The following is a 17,068-nucleotide window of genomic DNA, read 5'->3' on the forward strand; positions in this document are numbered from 1 at the left end:
GGTTCTATGGGTACCCACGAGTCTCCCCTTTACAGACATGCCCACTTTATGATAATCACATGCAGTTTGGGGTCAAGTCATAGTCAAGTCAGCACACTGACACACTGACAGCTGTTGTTGTCTGTTGGGCTGCAGTTTACCATGTTATGATCTGATCATATTGTTTTATGCTAAATGCAGTACCTGTGAGGGTTTCTGTTATTAGGTTGTGTTTTCACCGGTGTTGGTTTGTCTGTCTGTCTGTCTGTCTTTTAGCAGGATTACTCCAAAAGTTTGCGATGGATTTGAATGAAATTCTTTGGAGGGGTGGGGTGTGGCACAACAAACAATCTATTAGATTTTGGTGGCGATCCAGATCATGATCCGGATTCAGGAATATTTTTAAGGATTCCAATCAGCCTGAGCATTAAGACCACAGGGTATCAGAATCAGAATCTTGTTTATTGCCAGGTGTATGAGGTATACAGGTATTTGTTGGTGCAAATAAGCAGTAAAATAACAAAAGAATAGATAAAAACGTTAGAATAAAATAAGAATAACATTTTTTAATTCTACCAATATACAACATAAGCTATAAACATAATATAAACAGTATAATTCGCAGTGTAACTGATAACGTGTTGATGATGCGTGACCCCGCCTCCTTCTGAGAGCAGAGAGATACATGTGTGGATGTGTGGCGAGACATTGAGGTGCGGCGGGAGCTGCTGTCCGTCCGCGGTGAGAAAGAACAAAGCGGTAGATGACGGGATGAGAGACAACGTAGTGTTACGTTATACAGACATAACAAGGCTACTGAATGAGAGAGGCATCCGCCGATACGTTACATGGAAACACACCGTGTTAATAACAAGCCGATCACCTCACGGTACCGCCAGCTGGGATCTGGTTTTAAAGTCACGCACCTTGGCGGAGGTCTGCGCTCTCCGAGTGCCATTCTAGTTTGTCATTGTTTTGTGTTGTTAATTGATTTCCAATAATAAATATATACATATATTTGCATAAAGCAGCATATTTGCCCACTCCCATGTTGATAAGAGGATTAAATGCTTGACATATAAAAAATGTGTGATTAATTTGTGATTAATCACGGACAATCATGCGATTGATCGCGATTCAATATTTTAATCGATTGACGGACCTATTATTTTAACATCAGATAGGGAGATTTGCTTCTGGTGGGCAACGGCTGCAGTAATGTGGTTCTGTTGTGGTTAAAAAAGTCTACAGTCATGCTAGCAGCTCTGTGAGGCAGTACTTACAGCACTACGGTCCCTTGAGCTTTAACATCAGCATGTTCACAATGTTAGTGATAACATGCTGATGTTTGAAGATGTTAACCACGTTCATCATCTTAGTTTAGTGTGTTTACATGCTAATATTTGTGAACTACTAATAGCACAGAACGCAAACTAAAGCTGAGGCTGATGTGAATGTCATTAATTTTGCAGGTATTTAGTCATAAAACAAAGTATTGTACAAACTGACATCTGGATGATGGTACTGATAAAGTCAAGGGATCACCGAGACTATGCCAGTTGGTCGTGAGGGGGGGAAATTAATATCTCTACCAAATTTTATGACAATCCATCCAATAGACATTTTACTCAAAAACACAGATTTAAACCTCATGGTGGAACTACAGGAAAAGACAGCGGATCACCAAAGTCATTAGGATGGTGAACATGAATGTCAGCCAGATTTCATGGCAATTCATTGTTGTGGAAATATTACAGTGCTGGACCGACCAACTGATCAACATCACCACCCATACAGCCATGTCGCTTACATGGCTATAAGGCTGAGCTATGAAGAACCACCAAGCTTTGGATTTATGGGTCTTCATTTCCAACCTCAAGTGCCGTTATTAGCTCTGGGTACCAACTGTAATGGTGGAAGTGTGGATACAGGTGAGGTTCCTCCATATGGTTGCTGGGCTCACAGTCAATAGTGACGGTACGACGAGCAGAGCAGAGAAAGTTAAAATCACAATAACACCACTCACAATTACAATTCATATGATATTCCCATAATTTAAGACAGTTCAGAAGATTTTTTTCATCTCAACAAGCAAAGATAGAAACCAGATAACTAAGACACAAATTTGTGATGTAATGAGGTTGTAACAAGTGGAACTGCTTCCACATCACTGACTGCAACAATGAAACTGTGGACAGTGTCTTCCAGGGTGCACTCACCCAAACTGTTCATATAAAGGAATAAAAGGAACTCTTAAAATGAGTTGTATACCAATTGGAGTGACTCATTTCTGGACCTGTGTTTATTGTGCTGGTAATAGGCATGCCAGAAAGCACTATATTAATGGGATCACATGGAAACAGTTGGTGCTGCCAGATTTGAAAACCGTGGGAGATTCTTCTGTTGTGGGAGACGGCGTTTTGTCGCAGCCAGCACTGAGGCTATTGCTGATTTGGACCCTCGGCTCCCTAAGCATAAGCTTCAGAATACTTGCCAATACAAATATTGAACAGTGTGTGTGATGACTTGTTTTTGGTTTATTTTTAGGTTGCTAGATGGAGTAAAGTCTTGTGTTTGTAACAGGAAGAAAAAACAACCTAAAATCCTCTGACTGTATTTGAGATCCAATAGAATACATTTCTCTTTTTGTCTACATGTAAACAGTTTATATGCAGTTGGTTTTATACTGTATCTATAAATATTACCATAAATTTCATTTTTCAATGACGAATGTGCCTTTGTGGTATTTACCAGTAGCAACAGCTATAGACCCAAAGGTATTCTGAAAATGAATTAGTAACCAGGGAAAGGTTAACATTAACTTTTTATAGGAAGTAAAACACAGTAATTAATCTAGTGGCTAAACAAACACATACTGTAGAGTCCACAAGAGTAAAACGAGTGAAATCATTAGCAGTTAGCCCAACGGTAAACTAATAGTAAGATGTCATTGTTGTATTAGCAACGCCTTGGCCTCATATAGCTAGTATAATGACTAGCTTGGGTAGCAGTAAACTGCTAACTGTAAAACTAAATTAACAAATCAGAAATAAAAATATCACAAAACCGTTATAATAAATAGAATACGCACAGATAACGCTCCAACCATAGACTGTTTATACAAATGGACGACATGATGGCTCCCCAAAAGTGAAGCCAAAGCATCTCAATCGTCCCCTGCTGGCTGGCTGCAGTATAGCTCATAAATCCCCCCCCCCCCCCTCCCTCCATGTTAGTGGACGGGACAGTGGCCATGGGGACATCTTTTTGATAAGTTTGGTTTTAATGAGTTATTTGATGCTATAACAAGGAAGTGCTGCATCATGATTGACAGCTGTGATTGACCGCTGACGTAGTCACGGAGCATGTCGTGTTCATATCTGTATCAGCAGACACGCAAATGTTTCTGAAACAGGAATTGTTCTATCACACGAGTCCGTGTAATAGAACATGCATCAATTTGATCATAAATGTATTTATAGAGATATTATGGTTAGTTTTTCTGTCTTTCTAGCCAAACAGCTACCGTAGTGCTGACGTAGCAGCTAGGTGGTTCACGCTAACAAGCTGTGCCCGTGCTCGGCTCACGATTCTCGGGCGGGTTGTGGGCGGGACCTCGATACCGCGGTTACAGCCGCCCGATCACTGCACTCTGGCACCAAATGACGCCAAAATCTGAAGATGGCATTTTGGCTTCACTTTTGTACAGTGGAAGGAAGTGGAGACACGTCATCCGTCTAATCCAGTCTACGGCTCCAACAAGGGCAGACAGGAGATGCTCGGTAACAGATTTGACAAAAAGCTGGTTGTTACAATGTCAGTTAATCTGCCATGGCTCTGTGCCAGTAATGGTTACTATAGCAACAGAATGTTTAACTGAAACCAATTGCGGGTGGCAGAATAGTGACACCACAAATAAGAATAAAAAATAAATAAAAGCGAAAACACGACATCAAAACAAAAGTGAAAAGTAACAAATATCAAAATTACAGTATTAAAAAATGCGCAGTTGTGCTGCAGCTAAGGAGCTCAGCAGTCAGAAGAATAGAGACACGACATAAACAGAGATCAAAGAAATGATGATTCATCTCAGCCCTCAACCATTCAATTCCATTTATTTTTATTTAGAACACAGTCAGAGACCCATACATATAAACCAGTGTTTTAGATCTGTGCTGAGGCCACTGAATCAGAGCCCACCAATACAACTACCATCAGACTGAACACTACCTTGTTTTGTTTTGTTTTGTTCGTTTGTATTTGTACACCTTAAATATCAGCTGATTCTCATTTTGAAGAATATTAAAGACATGTATTTAATGTATTAGCATATTTAATTCTATCCCATGTTTATTGGAAGTTTCTCTGTAACTCTGCAGTGACTGAGTTTGGGCCTCCCCCCTTCCCCAGAGCATGAATGCTAAGAATTCTGTGATCCCTTAACCTTTTATCTAGTGGCATCATCAGGTCAAAATTTGAATTGCTTCAATACTTCTGTTTTAGACCAAATGCCTGCAAAACTACTGGCATCACAATCAGCTGTAGACACGGACGTTTCATTCAGCTCAAAGCCGAACTTCCAAAGTGTACTACAGTGTCACTTCCTCCCTACAACTCTTTCATGTAGAAACATGAGTCCAAACTCTTTGATTTTCAATTATGCACATTCCTCTCACATCATTGGCCTTCTCTGTTTTAAAATAACATTTGGTTACTTTCAGATAAAGGTTTGTTTTTGCTTGACATGATTTGTAGCATTTTAAAATCTGGGTTAGTTTATTCATAAGTCATTTTAAAGAGGTATCACTGCCCAAAGGGCGGGACTACCTCTGAAACCTAGACTGCACCAGGGGATCAACACACAGGGCCATAGTCAGGGTTTTGAAATGAGTGAGATCCAGAATTGTTTTTCTTTTAATGGATAGTATTAAGCAGAGGGATCTGGGGGTCCTCGCCCAGGAAATTCTGAGCATCAAACACTTAATTCCTGCATTCTGGTGAATTTTTATGTTCCAATTTATGGTGGAAATGTCTTCATTTATGTAAAGGAAAACACAACATATCAAGATATAATAGGCTAGAGTAAGGCTCTCAGGCATTCTGTATTGCTTTCAAATATTTCCTGTAGATCAACAATTTTCACTTAATGTTCTCTCTGCTGAGTCAACACACACTCCCCTCCTCCCTTGGGTCTTGTTTGGGGAAGTAACCTCTTTAAATGTGCATGTGGCATGTGGCACATTCATTTTAGGGCTGTCAATGGATTAATATATTTAATTGTGATTAATCGCATAATTGTCCATAGTTAATCATAATTAATCATAAATGAATCGCACATTTTTTATCTGTTCAAAATCTACCTTAAAGGAAGTATTTAATCCTCTGATCAACATGGGAGTGGGTAAATATGCTGCTTTATGCAAATGTGTGTATAAATGTATTATTGTAAATCAATGAACAACACAAAACTATGACAGATATTGATCCAGAAACCCTCACAGGTACTGCATTTAACATAAAACAATATGCTCCAATCAGAACATGGCAAACTGCAGCCCAACAGACAACAACAGCTGTCAGTGTGTCAGTGTGCTAACTTGACTATGACTTGCCCCAAACTGCATGTGATTATCATAAAGTGGGCATGTCTGTAAAGGGGAGACTCGTGGGTACCCATAGAACCCATTTACATTCACTGATCTGGAGGTCAGAGGTCAAGGGACCCCTTTGAAAATGGCCATGACAGTTTGTCCTCGCTAAAATTTACGTATGTTTGGAGCGTTATTTAGCCTCCTTCATGACAAGCTAGTATGACATGGTTGGTACCGATGGATTCTTTAGGTTTTATAGTTGCATATGATGCCAGTATCCCCACTCTACTCTCTTCACTAAGCCCGCCACAACCTTTGAAAGATTGATTGCATTAATGCATTAAAGAAATTAGTAGCGTTACAATGAATTTGCGTTAACACGTCATCATGTTAGCTTTGACAGCCCTAATTAATTTATCAACCGTGGACCTCGGTGACCTCATAGCTGACTACAGCCATGATGAACACAAGCATTGTCTTCATCCTGAGGATTACAACACATGCAGTATGCACAATCTCTAACATGATGATTTTCTGGTACTGTATATTTCCTGGGGCTTTCAGAGTTTGTGGGAGTTGTGAAAAGACTCACAGAATCAGGGTCTGAAATAAATACAATTTTTAAAAAAAAAGAATACTTTATAAATTGTTAGGGCTGTCAATTGATTAAAATATTTAATCGTGATTAATCACGATTGTCCATAGTTAATTGCGATTAATCGCAAATTGATTGCACATTTTCATCTGTTCAAAATGTACATTAAAGGGCAATTTGTCAAGTATTTAATACTCTTATCAACATGGGAGTGGACAAATATGCTGCTTTATGCAAATGTATGTATATTAACAACACAAAACAATGACAAATATTGTCCAGAAACCCTCACAGGTACTGCATTTAGCATAACAAATATGCTATATATAGCTATATGCTATATAGCCCAACGGCTGACCGCCGGCGGTCATTAGAACGCAGTGCGGGTGAGCCTGGTGGAGGCTACCAACTTGCACAAACCTCAGTCAGATAAAGGATTGATGAGTCAGACAGAGTAGACTAACACATTGTTAACTAAACAGCCCCTCTGCCCCTGCACTCTCTCTGCCACTAGGGGATGGAGAGGGGGGATGGCAGGTTAACAAGGGGAATGGCATCCCCCCTCGTCCCCCCTCATCCCCCCTCGTCTCCCCTCATCCTCCCTCATCCTCCCTCATCCTCCCTCATCCTCCCTCATCCTCCCTCAAATCACCTGCTGTCTATGTCTTTTAAACATTTTGTCTTTTCAGCTTTTTTTTCTGTCATAACATCTCCAAACATCTCCATGAGCCTGATGATGAGGCCATAAACACTCACAGTATGGATGTTTGATGTATTTGAGGATGACTCAAACATTAAATGTACGCTCATCTCCCCAGAGTGTTTAAGTCTAATATCTGAGGCTCTTTTGCTGCGGATGCGTTGGATCAAAGATGTTATTTCCATCTCAGCTGCTCTTACCGTGTTCTGTGTCTCCTCAATTATGTATATGTTTTTTTGTTCCATACTGGATGCCGTAAACAGCCAGTGACAAACCTGTGGGATTTCTTCACGCATGACGAGAAAGTCAGTTGAGGAATGTTTTTGTCTTTGAAGCGAGTCACATAACTCCTGGCTCAGAGAGAGAGAAGAAGAGAGAGAGGACATTCATCAGTGATATTACATCAAGCACTGGTCTGAAAAGTCTCTGCAGCGTCAGGATGTAGTCTCATTAAATTTAGCCTTCCTTTTTTATTTCATAACAAACTCTGAGTTATATTTAGATGGTGCTGGAACAGGCTGCTACTGAGGGTGGCAGTAACAAGCAAAGTGAGATGAATGTCTCTGCAGCGTGGTTAAATGTGCTCATGGTTGCTTGACCCATCTTCAAGTTTAATTTGTTTTTGAGAGGTACTTTGCATTTGGTCAATTAGACATCGGGCTGCATTTATCTTTTTAATGCTTTCAGGATACATTTCAATGAGTTTTAATCTACATCTACTCTATATTTAATACAGCCTAATTCTGCAGTGTGCGTCTCTAGAGGTCTCCAAATAGCAATCAGTAACTGGTCTGCACAGTTCAGGTGTAAGCCTTCATAAATGGCATGTTAATTTAGTTTTTTTGTTAGAAAATATACAGTTAATTGAAGAGGAAAACACGGATAAGACCTAAAAAAGTGCCTTCAAAGAAATGGAAGAACAGAACAAAGTATACATGGTGACTAACACATTACGATATTCACACATTCAAACCTTCCTCAGCACACTCTATTTCAAGAGCGAGAGCGCTCGTCCAATGTTCCGCTCCCTATTATATATTAAAATTGTTATTTCCCTTTGTGTTTTCCAGCTTCATGTACGGGGAGCTCACGGACAAGGACACGACGGAAAAAGTGCGACTAACATTCGAGAATTATGAGATGAACTCATTTGAAATACTGATGTACAGGAAGAACAGTGAGTAGCAGCGCCATACGGGAGGAAAAGAGACAAATGTGAAGTTTCCCCTCTCTTGCCATGCAAATGTATTCAGAGCTCCTGTAACATATAGTGGAGTTCAAAGGCAGCCCGGAACACTTCTATCTCTGTAGAAATGTGCTAATTGGTTGAGAGCCAGACCAGAGAAACCTTCCCCTGAAAAAGATGTGGTGATGTGTTTGTTTCCACTCGCAGGTGTACAGTAGCCTCCCTCTGCTTGCAGGTGTTACAGGACGTCCAGAACATTTCAGTTAACACAATGCAATCAAGATTTCTGCTCCATGTGCACTCGGTGTCATTTCCTCTAAAAATAAGCAGATGATGCAGCGCAATGTGTGTTGTTTCTTTTTACACTTTCAGGGACGCCTGTTTGGTTTTTTGTGAAGATTGCTCCCATTCGAAATGAACAAGAGAAAGTGGTCCTGTTTCTCTGCACGTTCAGTGACATCACAGCCTTTAAACAGCCCATTGAAGACGATTCTACCAAAGGTTAGAGCCCACAAATTGAATTCATGCCTTCTTTCAAGAACGATGTCTTTCTGACGCTGATGAATCTACTCCAGAGTGAGTTAGATCCATACTTCAAATGGCTCTATGACACCCTTAAAAATGTTTTTCACACTGCATGGCAGACAACGCGTGATCTAAAACGTCTCATGCAGACATTATAAAGTGAGAGAGGTAACATTAGTCTGCCAGCGATCATCATCCGACCCTGTGCACTGTGCATCTTCTCTGGCAAACACCCACTCAGTCAAATACACATCCCATCATGATGGTTATTATCAGCACACAACACAAAAAAAATGATTCATTGGACTGTATAACTACTGAAGACAGACAAAATAGAACATGAATCAGTGCAACCACAAACAAGCCGTAGTGACATAAACAGGATGTGAAATTATCATGAAATAGAGATTATAGTTGAGGATGAACAGGTAAAAAAGACTTTAGTTTCAGCCCTCTATCTAACAGTCCATCAATAACAAGTATGGGTTTGTGCTGCCTGAGTAGAGAGTGGGACTGTAGTCAGGCAGATTTAAGACCATCCTCACTGTTTAATCCTAACTGTAATCTCTCTATTTAACCTCAACCAAGTATTCTTGGAAAAAAAGTTCGGAAACTTGTGTTTGGTTGATTATTTCTCTGTTGTATCAATGCTAATGGTCATTGTATTTTACATGGTTGGAAAGCCTGTTTATTTACCTTCACAATGATATCCAACTTGTAAGGATCATGCATTTGTGGGATGAGCAGCACAGCTGATTATGTGGGTAGCAAGCAAGAAAAATTTGCCAAAATGCTCTGCCAATGGTAAACAGTGTATTCTCATAAGGCTACCAGGAAGCCTGCCAGACAGGCTTTCCAACCATGTAAAATACAATGCCAATTAGCATTAATACAACAGAGAAATAATCAACCAAACACAAGTTTCCAAACTTTTTTTTCCCAGTTTAGTTTAAATTAGGGATGCTCATTTTGAAAAATGTTCTTAACCGATAACCGACCCTTGTTAACCGATTATTAATCGTTAACCGACAAGAGTTGTGCCTCGTACCAGCTGCAGTGTATGAGCACAACAGACAACTGAGTCCCCAGTTCACCGTCCGGGAGCGTTAACTTAGCAGCTACGATGCTGCGTGTAGTGTCGCGGACATGCAGCCACTTTCCCAGTAAAAGTCTCCACCACACATTTAGTTTAGTTTAGCAGGTTGTCAGTTGTGTGTCTGCCCGGCGTAACGATAGGGATTGCCCAATAAACAGTGTGTGTATTTGTGCTACGTTAGCAGCTCTAGCATTGCTGGAGGCTTCGTGCTCGCCGCCGCCGCACATACAGTCTATCAGCACGACGTAACTTTAACGAGTGTCCGTGTGTGTGTGTTGGTGGTGAGTGTGAGGTTGTTGGTGGCGTTCTAGCTGTGATCGTAGGTGTAGCAGTGTGTGTACAGTTTATTTGTCGGTGAATAAATGCTATGAAACTACAACTCCTCCACTCCGCTCAAGCGAGCTAGAGACCAGAGCCGAATTCCTGTATCCTGCAACTCCGGCTCCGCTTCTTAAGGTGGGCTGTTAAGGTGGACCAGCTTTTCTCCTTAAAGAGACGAGCCGCTCCTCTGAGCCGCTCAGCTTTTGAGTTAATTATTAACATTTCTTTTAACCGTTTTAACCGATAGCGTCAATCGGTTAAAATGCTTAATGTCGGTTAACGGTTAAACGGTTAATTATGGACATCCCTAGTTTAAATCTACAATAACAGATTTTGTTGGCCACTTGGGGACAGCAGAAACCAGCTCTATACAGAATATTGACATATTAGGACCTTTTAAGTTGGTATGGTGAACTTTTTAGTAAACTGTTGCCTTTTTACTAGGGCTATCAATCGAGATGTAATTGTGATTGATCGCATGATTGTCCATAGTTAATTATGATTGTCAAATTAATCACACATTTTTGATCTGTTCAAAATGAACCTTAAAGGGAGATTTGTCAAGTATTTAATACTGTTATCAAGATGGGGATGGGAAAATATGTTGTTTTATGCAAATGTATGTATATATTTATTAATGGCAAACAATTAACAACACAAAACAATGACAGATATTGTCCAGAAACCCCCACAGGTACTGCATTTAGCATAAAACAATATGCTCAGATCATAACATGGCAAACTGCAGCCCAACAGGCAACAACAGCTGTCAGTGTGTCAGTGTGCTGACTTGACTATGACTTGCCCCAAACTGCATGTGATTATCATAAAGTGGGCATGTCTGTAAAGGGGAGACTCGTGGGTACCCATAGAACCCATTTACATTCACTGATCTGGAGGTCAGAGGAAGACGTTTGGAGTGTTATTTAGCCTCCTTCCCGACAAGCTAGTATGACATGGTTGGTACTGATGGATTCCTTGGTTTTTCTAGTGATACCAGCATCTTCACTCTAGCTTTAAAACTGAGACCGCTACAACCGAAAAATTGCAAGTTTGCGTTAATAGGTTAAAGAAATTAGTGGCTTTAAATCTAATTGGTGTTAATGCGTTATCACATTAACTTTGACAGCCCAACTTTTTACACATCCAGCAGAGACAGTGCGATTGCGAGTCCAACATTCACTCTCCTTTGCTTCAGCCAAAAAACGACTAGAGCAGTGAGAGTGGACCAAAACACTAAAGCTGTGGCCTAGAAAACAAAAAGCTCAGCTGAAAGACGCCATAAAGCTCCGTAGAGCTGAAGGGAGACGGCTCTAAATTGCCTAAAGAAACCTTAACCATGTTCATGGAAAGGAAAATATATCCCTGGTTCTGCTGCATTGACTTTGATCCTTTTATCTAAACTGTCAATGACAATATTACAGTAATGCAATGTTAAATTGGTTGAGTGCTCTTTTAATTGAGCGGTTTGTTAACAATTGTAATTCTTTATGGATCAGTAATAAATAGTTAAAAATTCTTGAATCCACCAGAAAGATGAATTTAAGAGCTAGATGAAAAGAAAAGTTATGGAGTAGAATATAAACCGGGATATAAAACCTAAATGAATTTTTCACAACCCAGCGGGCTCAGTTTTAAAGCTAGAGTGAAGATACTGGCATCATATATAGCTAGAAAACCTGATGAATCCATCGGTACCAACCATGTCATACTAGCTTGTTGTGAAGGACTATAAATAACGCTCCAAACTTGGCTACATTTTGGCGAGGAAAAACTGTCACAGCCTTTTTCAAAGGGGTCCCTTGACCTCTGACCTCCAGATCAGTGAATGTAAATGGGTTCTATGGGTACCCACGAGTCTCCCCTTTACAGACATGCCCACTTTATGATAATCACATGCAGTTTGGGGCAAGTCATAGTCAAGTCAGCACACTGACACACTGACAGCTGTTGTTGTCTGTTGGGCTGCAGTTTGCCATGTTCTGATTGGAGCATATTGTTTTATGTTAAATGTAGTACCTGTGAGGGTTTCTGGACAATATTTGTCATTGTTTTGTGTTGTTAATACATACATACATACATTTGCATAAAGCAGCATATTTGTCCACTCCCATGTTGATAAGAGTATTAAATGCTGACAAATCTCCCTTTAAGGTACATTTTGAACAGATAAAATTGTGCGATCAGTTTGCGATTAATCGCAATTAACTATGGACAATCATGTGATTAATCACGATTAAGTATTTTAATCAATTGACAGCCCAAACAATCTATAAAGTATGCTGTTTTAGAAAACTGTATTTATTTCAGACCCTGATTCTGTGAGTCTTTTCACAACTCCCACACACTCTGAAAACATGCTGCAGCCCCAGGAAATATACAGTACCAGAAAATCATCATGTTAAAGATTGTGCATACTGCATGTGTTGTAATCCTCAGGATGGGGAAAGTTTGCCCGACTGACTCGAGCTCTAACAAGCAGTAGAGGAGTCTTACAACAGCTGCAGCCCACAGTTCACAAAGGAGAGAATGTCCACAAGCACTCCCGCCTGGCTGAGGTACGGAGGAATACATGTGATTTCTGTTTCTGATTTGATTCAGTAAAGATTGCTAGTATAAAGTACTGTATGCTAGAGAAACTGTAAAGAGAGGAGTCTTTTAGATCAGGTCAACCTCTAAGACTTACAGTACACAGCCCTCCTTATGAGCAGGTGAGCTCTAGTCCCAGTCAGGACGAGCTCCAAGCTACAGTGTTTTTTTTCCTCCTGCTGTTTATATTTTTCATCTGTCTGTGTTTCTGAGTTTACCTGACTTGCTGTTTTCCGGCAGGTACTGCAGCTCGGCTCAGATATCTTACCTCAATACAAACAGGAGACCCCCAAAACACCTCCCCACATCATCCTGCACTACTGCCTCTTCAAGACCACGTGGGACTGGGTCATCCTCATCCTCACCTTCTACACAGCCATCATGGTGCCCTACAACGTCTCCTTCAAGACCAAGCAGAACAACGTGACGTGGCTGGTGGTGGACAGCATCGTGGACGTCATCTTCCTGGTGGACATCGTTTTAAACTTCCACACCACGTTCGTCGGACCCGCCGGCGAGGTCATCTCAGACCCAAAGCTGATCCGAATGAACTACCTGAAGACCTGGTTTGTTATCGACCTGCTGTCCTGCCTGCCGTACGACGTCATCAACGCCTTCGAGAACGTAGATGAGGTGAGTACGGCGGTCTGCTACTTCCAGCTTCTCAAATGTGAGGATGTGCCGCTTTTCTTTGTCTGTTGTGATTGTAAACCAAATCTGTTGGGGTTTTGGACTGTTGGTCGGACATAACAAGCAATTTAAAATCAATTCATCACTTTCAGGTTTGGGAAATTGTGACAGGATTTTTTTCTCACATTTTATGCAGATTAATTGACATGAAGCTAAAACAACTATTAGTTGACCGACACAAAAATAATCAGCAACGATTTTGATAATCGATTAGTTGTTTAAGCATTTGTTAAGCCTTACTAGCTTCACAAGTAAGAGGATTTTCAGTTTTTCTTTGTCATACATATTATTGTAAATTGAATATCTTTGGGTTTTGGACTGCTGGTCGGTCAGAACAAGCAATTTGAAGATATCGCCTTGGGCTCTGTGAAATTGTTATTGGCTTTTTTTCCCCAGTATTTTGACATTTTATAGACTTAAAGGTGCAACGAGTAATGCCTAGCGACCTGCTCCAAAGAAATATGGGGCAGCACTTCACTTCTACCGGGTCCATACAATCTAAATTTACAATCATCAGTTTGTATGCTCTGCGTACGTTTTGATGCGTACGTTTGATGTACGTTTTTGGATTAAATCCAGAGAGGCAGAAACGAGAAAATGACTATGACATTCGGCAGCTCCAGGAGACTGTAACCCAGTCAACGCAAACCCCAGCATCGGGAGTCCCAGCGGGCCGGTGGAGCCCTGGGTCTAACCTGTGTAACGGTAGCAACAGAACGTTTGCGAGTTCAGATCAGACCCCCGGTGCTGGGGTTTGATCTAACTGCTAACTGGGGGTACGTCTCCCGGAGCTGACGCAAACTCTACTTCAAGTGAAGCGGCCTCCTGGCGGAAGGGAAGACCGAGGCAAGGGTGCAAGTCGTTTTCTCATTTTTGCCACTTTGAATTTAATTCAATCAACAGACTATCAAAATGCACACGGACCATGGATGTATTATTGCCAATCTCTTGGAGCAGCTCCACTTCTTCGGTCTCTGGGCTGAGGGCAGGTTATGGATGTATAAAGAGAACTGGATATAGCGTCGGAGACGGGCTCCCGTAGCTCAGTGGTGCATGAAGCAAAAAAAGCTTCTACATATAACTTTTAAATATAAAATTACCCGGATCTTCTGTCGATCTTCCGCATCCATTGGGCTCATAGAGCAGGCGTTCTAGCGTTTCCTTTAACCCCGCCTCCCAGCCCTCGGTCCAGCCTCGGTCTTTGGCTCGCATCACATGAACGGAGGAAGGAAAATAACTCTGGATTCAGCTATTAGTTCATTTTACAACTTTAAGGACCTCGTGATTTAAATACGGGCTATTCAAGTGTTCGTACTGAGAAGTTGATTTAACTAAAAAAAATGTGCTGCCGATTTACAGACGTCTCTTTCCACACGGAAGTTGAAATTCCACCGTGGCACAACCGTTGGGCAGCCTCCGGTTCTTAGAAGTGAAGCCAATGCTGAAGTGCTTTAAACTTGTATTCTTTCTAACAGCCAGCAGGGGGCGACTCCTCTGGTTGCAAAAAGAAGTGTGATTGTATAGAAGTCTATGAGAAAATGAGCCTACTTCTATCTTGATTTATTACCTCAGGAAACATTGTAAACATGAGTTTATGGTTTCAATCACTAGTTTCAAGTCTTCTTCAATACAGCATGATGTTCATTTAGTAAATGATGGTCCCATTTAGAGTCAGATATTCCATAAAGCAGGGGATGCTTTAGGGTGGGGCTACACTGTGATTGACAGGTCGCTACCACGGCGTTGTCCAGTCTGGGAGTTGTCCGCGTTTTCGTCTTAGAACGTTAACTCTTTCACAGTGTGTTTTCACTTCATGACAGTTAATTGTAACATTTTGGTCTCGTTCAGCGTTCGGCTGTACTTAGCTCCACCCTCTCGTGTCACTTCTGATTGCAAAAAAACAAAATGGCGACGGACAAAATGTTGAATTGGAGGCTTCAAAACGGCAGTCCACAAACCAATGGGTGACGTCACGGTGACTACGTCCATTTATTACACACAGTCCAGTTTTCCACGGCATGGCTTTATCATATTATCAAATCAGATTACGGACCAACAAAGTAAAAGTTATCCGTTCTAATGATCATAACTTCATAACCTGCATCATTGTACTGAAATTAAACAAATCAGAGCTGGAAACAGCTACTGCAACACACAGTGAGCTAGTTGAACTAGCTGTAAGATGTTAATGCCGAAAGTTGCCCTAGCGCCAAAGATCAGGTTTTTAATCGGATATCTGGATATGGTGTTGCCAGGCCTGTGACCTCCTCTAAAATGGACATTGGGTTCCCAACTTTGCGAAATGTACAGTATGTTAGCAAATCAATAGCAAATAGTAGCTGTTCTTTACAATTACAGTAAAAAAAATCGATCTATCTTAATGCTAACAAATTGGAAAAGTTGTGCTTGTTAAAAGTCCTAGAGGTGATCATTCAAAGGTGATTGACAGGTTATTAGGTTTCCACGCAGGAACTCAACCACATTTAATAATGACATGACGGTGACAGTCAGATCCCGTTTACTGGTTATTGTTTTCTCTAGTGACAATGACAAAATGAGGTTGGAATGAGTAAAATAATAATATGCTTGTTTGTGAATTCACACATGTTCGACCATAATGAGGAGTGTTTGCTGGAGAACTATTGCAGGATCTTGAGATAATTGGCACATTTTAATTGGGCAAGGAGCAATACATTATTAAAGTGAGGCACTCTTCAGCGCTCTGCTGTGTCACTGAAGCCCTAAAACCATTAACACCTAATGACAGCTGACAGAAGGACTGAATCATGTGCTGTGATTAAAACTGAGGCACGTCGTGTTACCAAACCAGCATTTGGAGTTAGTCACATTTAACTGGATGAATTACAGTTTTACCATCTACTTTATGAGAGTAAATTAGATTGTATGGTGGTGTTTGAAGGTTTACGCAAAGTCTCTGTTTTTTTTTAACAAAGAGGAAGAAAAAAAACGTTTGGGAAAAATAACTTTTTGTATGTATTTGCTTATCAAATGTATTTACAAAATATCCAGCTAATACGTACCTTATATTTCTAGCTGCGTCTGATTGAAAATACCTTGTATGGTGCAACCACAGCTTCTGAATCAGGTCCAAATGTTCACACACACATTGATTAAATGGAGCCTTGGAGTCCGGCACTTGCCAGTTTTCATTCTAATAATGCTTCATTGTGTGTGTTTGTGTGTGCCTGTGTTTATTTATATGTGTCAAGTCTCATGGGGTGTGTGTGCGTGTGCGTGTGCGTGTGCGTGTGCGTGTGTGTGTGTGTGTGCCTGTGTGCCTGTGTTTATTTATACTGTATGTGTCAAGTCTCATGATGTGTGTGTGTGTGTGTGTGTGTGTGTGTGTGTGTGTTATTCTATAAAATGCTGTGAAAGCATTAAACGACGTGGTGCGTCACAACGAGCAGCACAGTGTATGTCTCTCAGGGGCTGTCGGGTAGCACACCCAGTACAAGGTAATATGAAATGCTGTTGCTTTAAAAAAAGAGGCTTGTTGATGGGCTGTGAGCACCGAATTGTATTTGCAGGTCCAGCATTTTGGCCCCTTTCTAGTCTTTCAGTGCTTCAGCATCCTAAATGCTGACAAGTTCAAGTGGCCGAAGCAGAAGCAGTTAAGGGTCAGCAGGACAGAAAAACAAGGACCTATTGTGATTTAAAAGATAACGCTGGTGTTGTTTGTAATTGTAGTTTTATAAAAAAGAAAATAGAAATAAAAGATCTGTATAGCTTATGTTATTTGTCTTTAAAAAAATATCAAAAAGAGCCATACTTGCTT

The 17,068-nt window shown here is 40.8% G+C and overlaps 1 protein-coding gene across 1 annotated transcript in view; it reads left to right on the plus strand.

Annotated features, from left to right (window-relative positions):
- kcnh1a (potassium voltage-gated channel, subfamily H (eag-related), member 1a) overlaps positions 1-17,068 on the plus strand; it is a 77,584-nt gene that overhangs the window by 16,994 nt on the left and 43,522 nt on the right. Inside the window, 4 exon segments of the mRNA XM_037782521.1 lie at positions 7,936-8,042; positions 8,424-8,552; positions 12,433-12,551; positions 12,823-13,215. Coding sequence (XP_037638449.1) covers positions 7,936-8,042; positions 8,424-8,552; positions 12,433-12,551; positions 12,823-13,215 — 748 coding nt within the window.

This window comes from Sebastes umbrosus, chromosome 10, assembly GCF_015220745.1.
Source record: "Sebastes umbrosus isolate fSebUmb1 chromosome 10, fSebUmb1.pri, whole genome shotgun sequence".
Taxonomy (NCBI): domain Eukaryota; kingdom Metazoa; phylum Chordata; class Actinopteri; order Perciformes; family Sebastidae; genus Sebastes; species Sebastes umbrosus.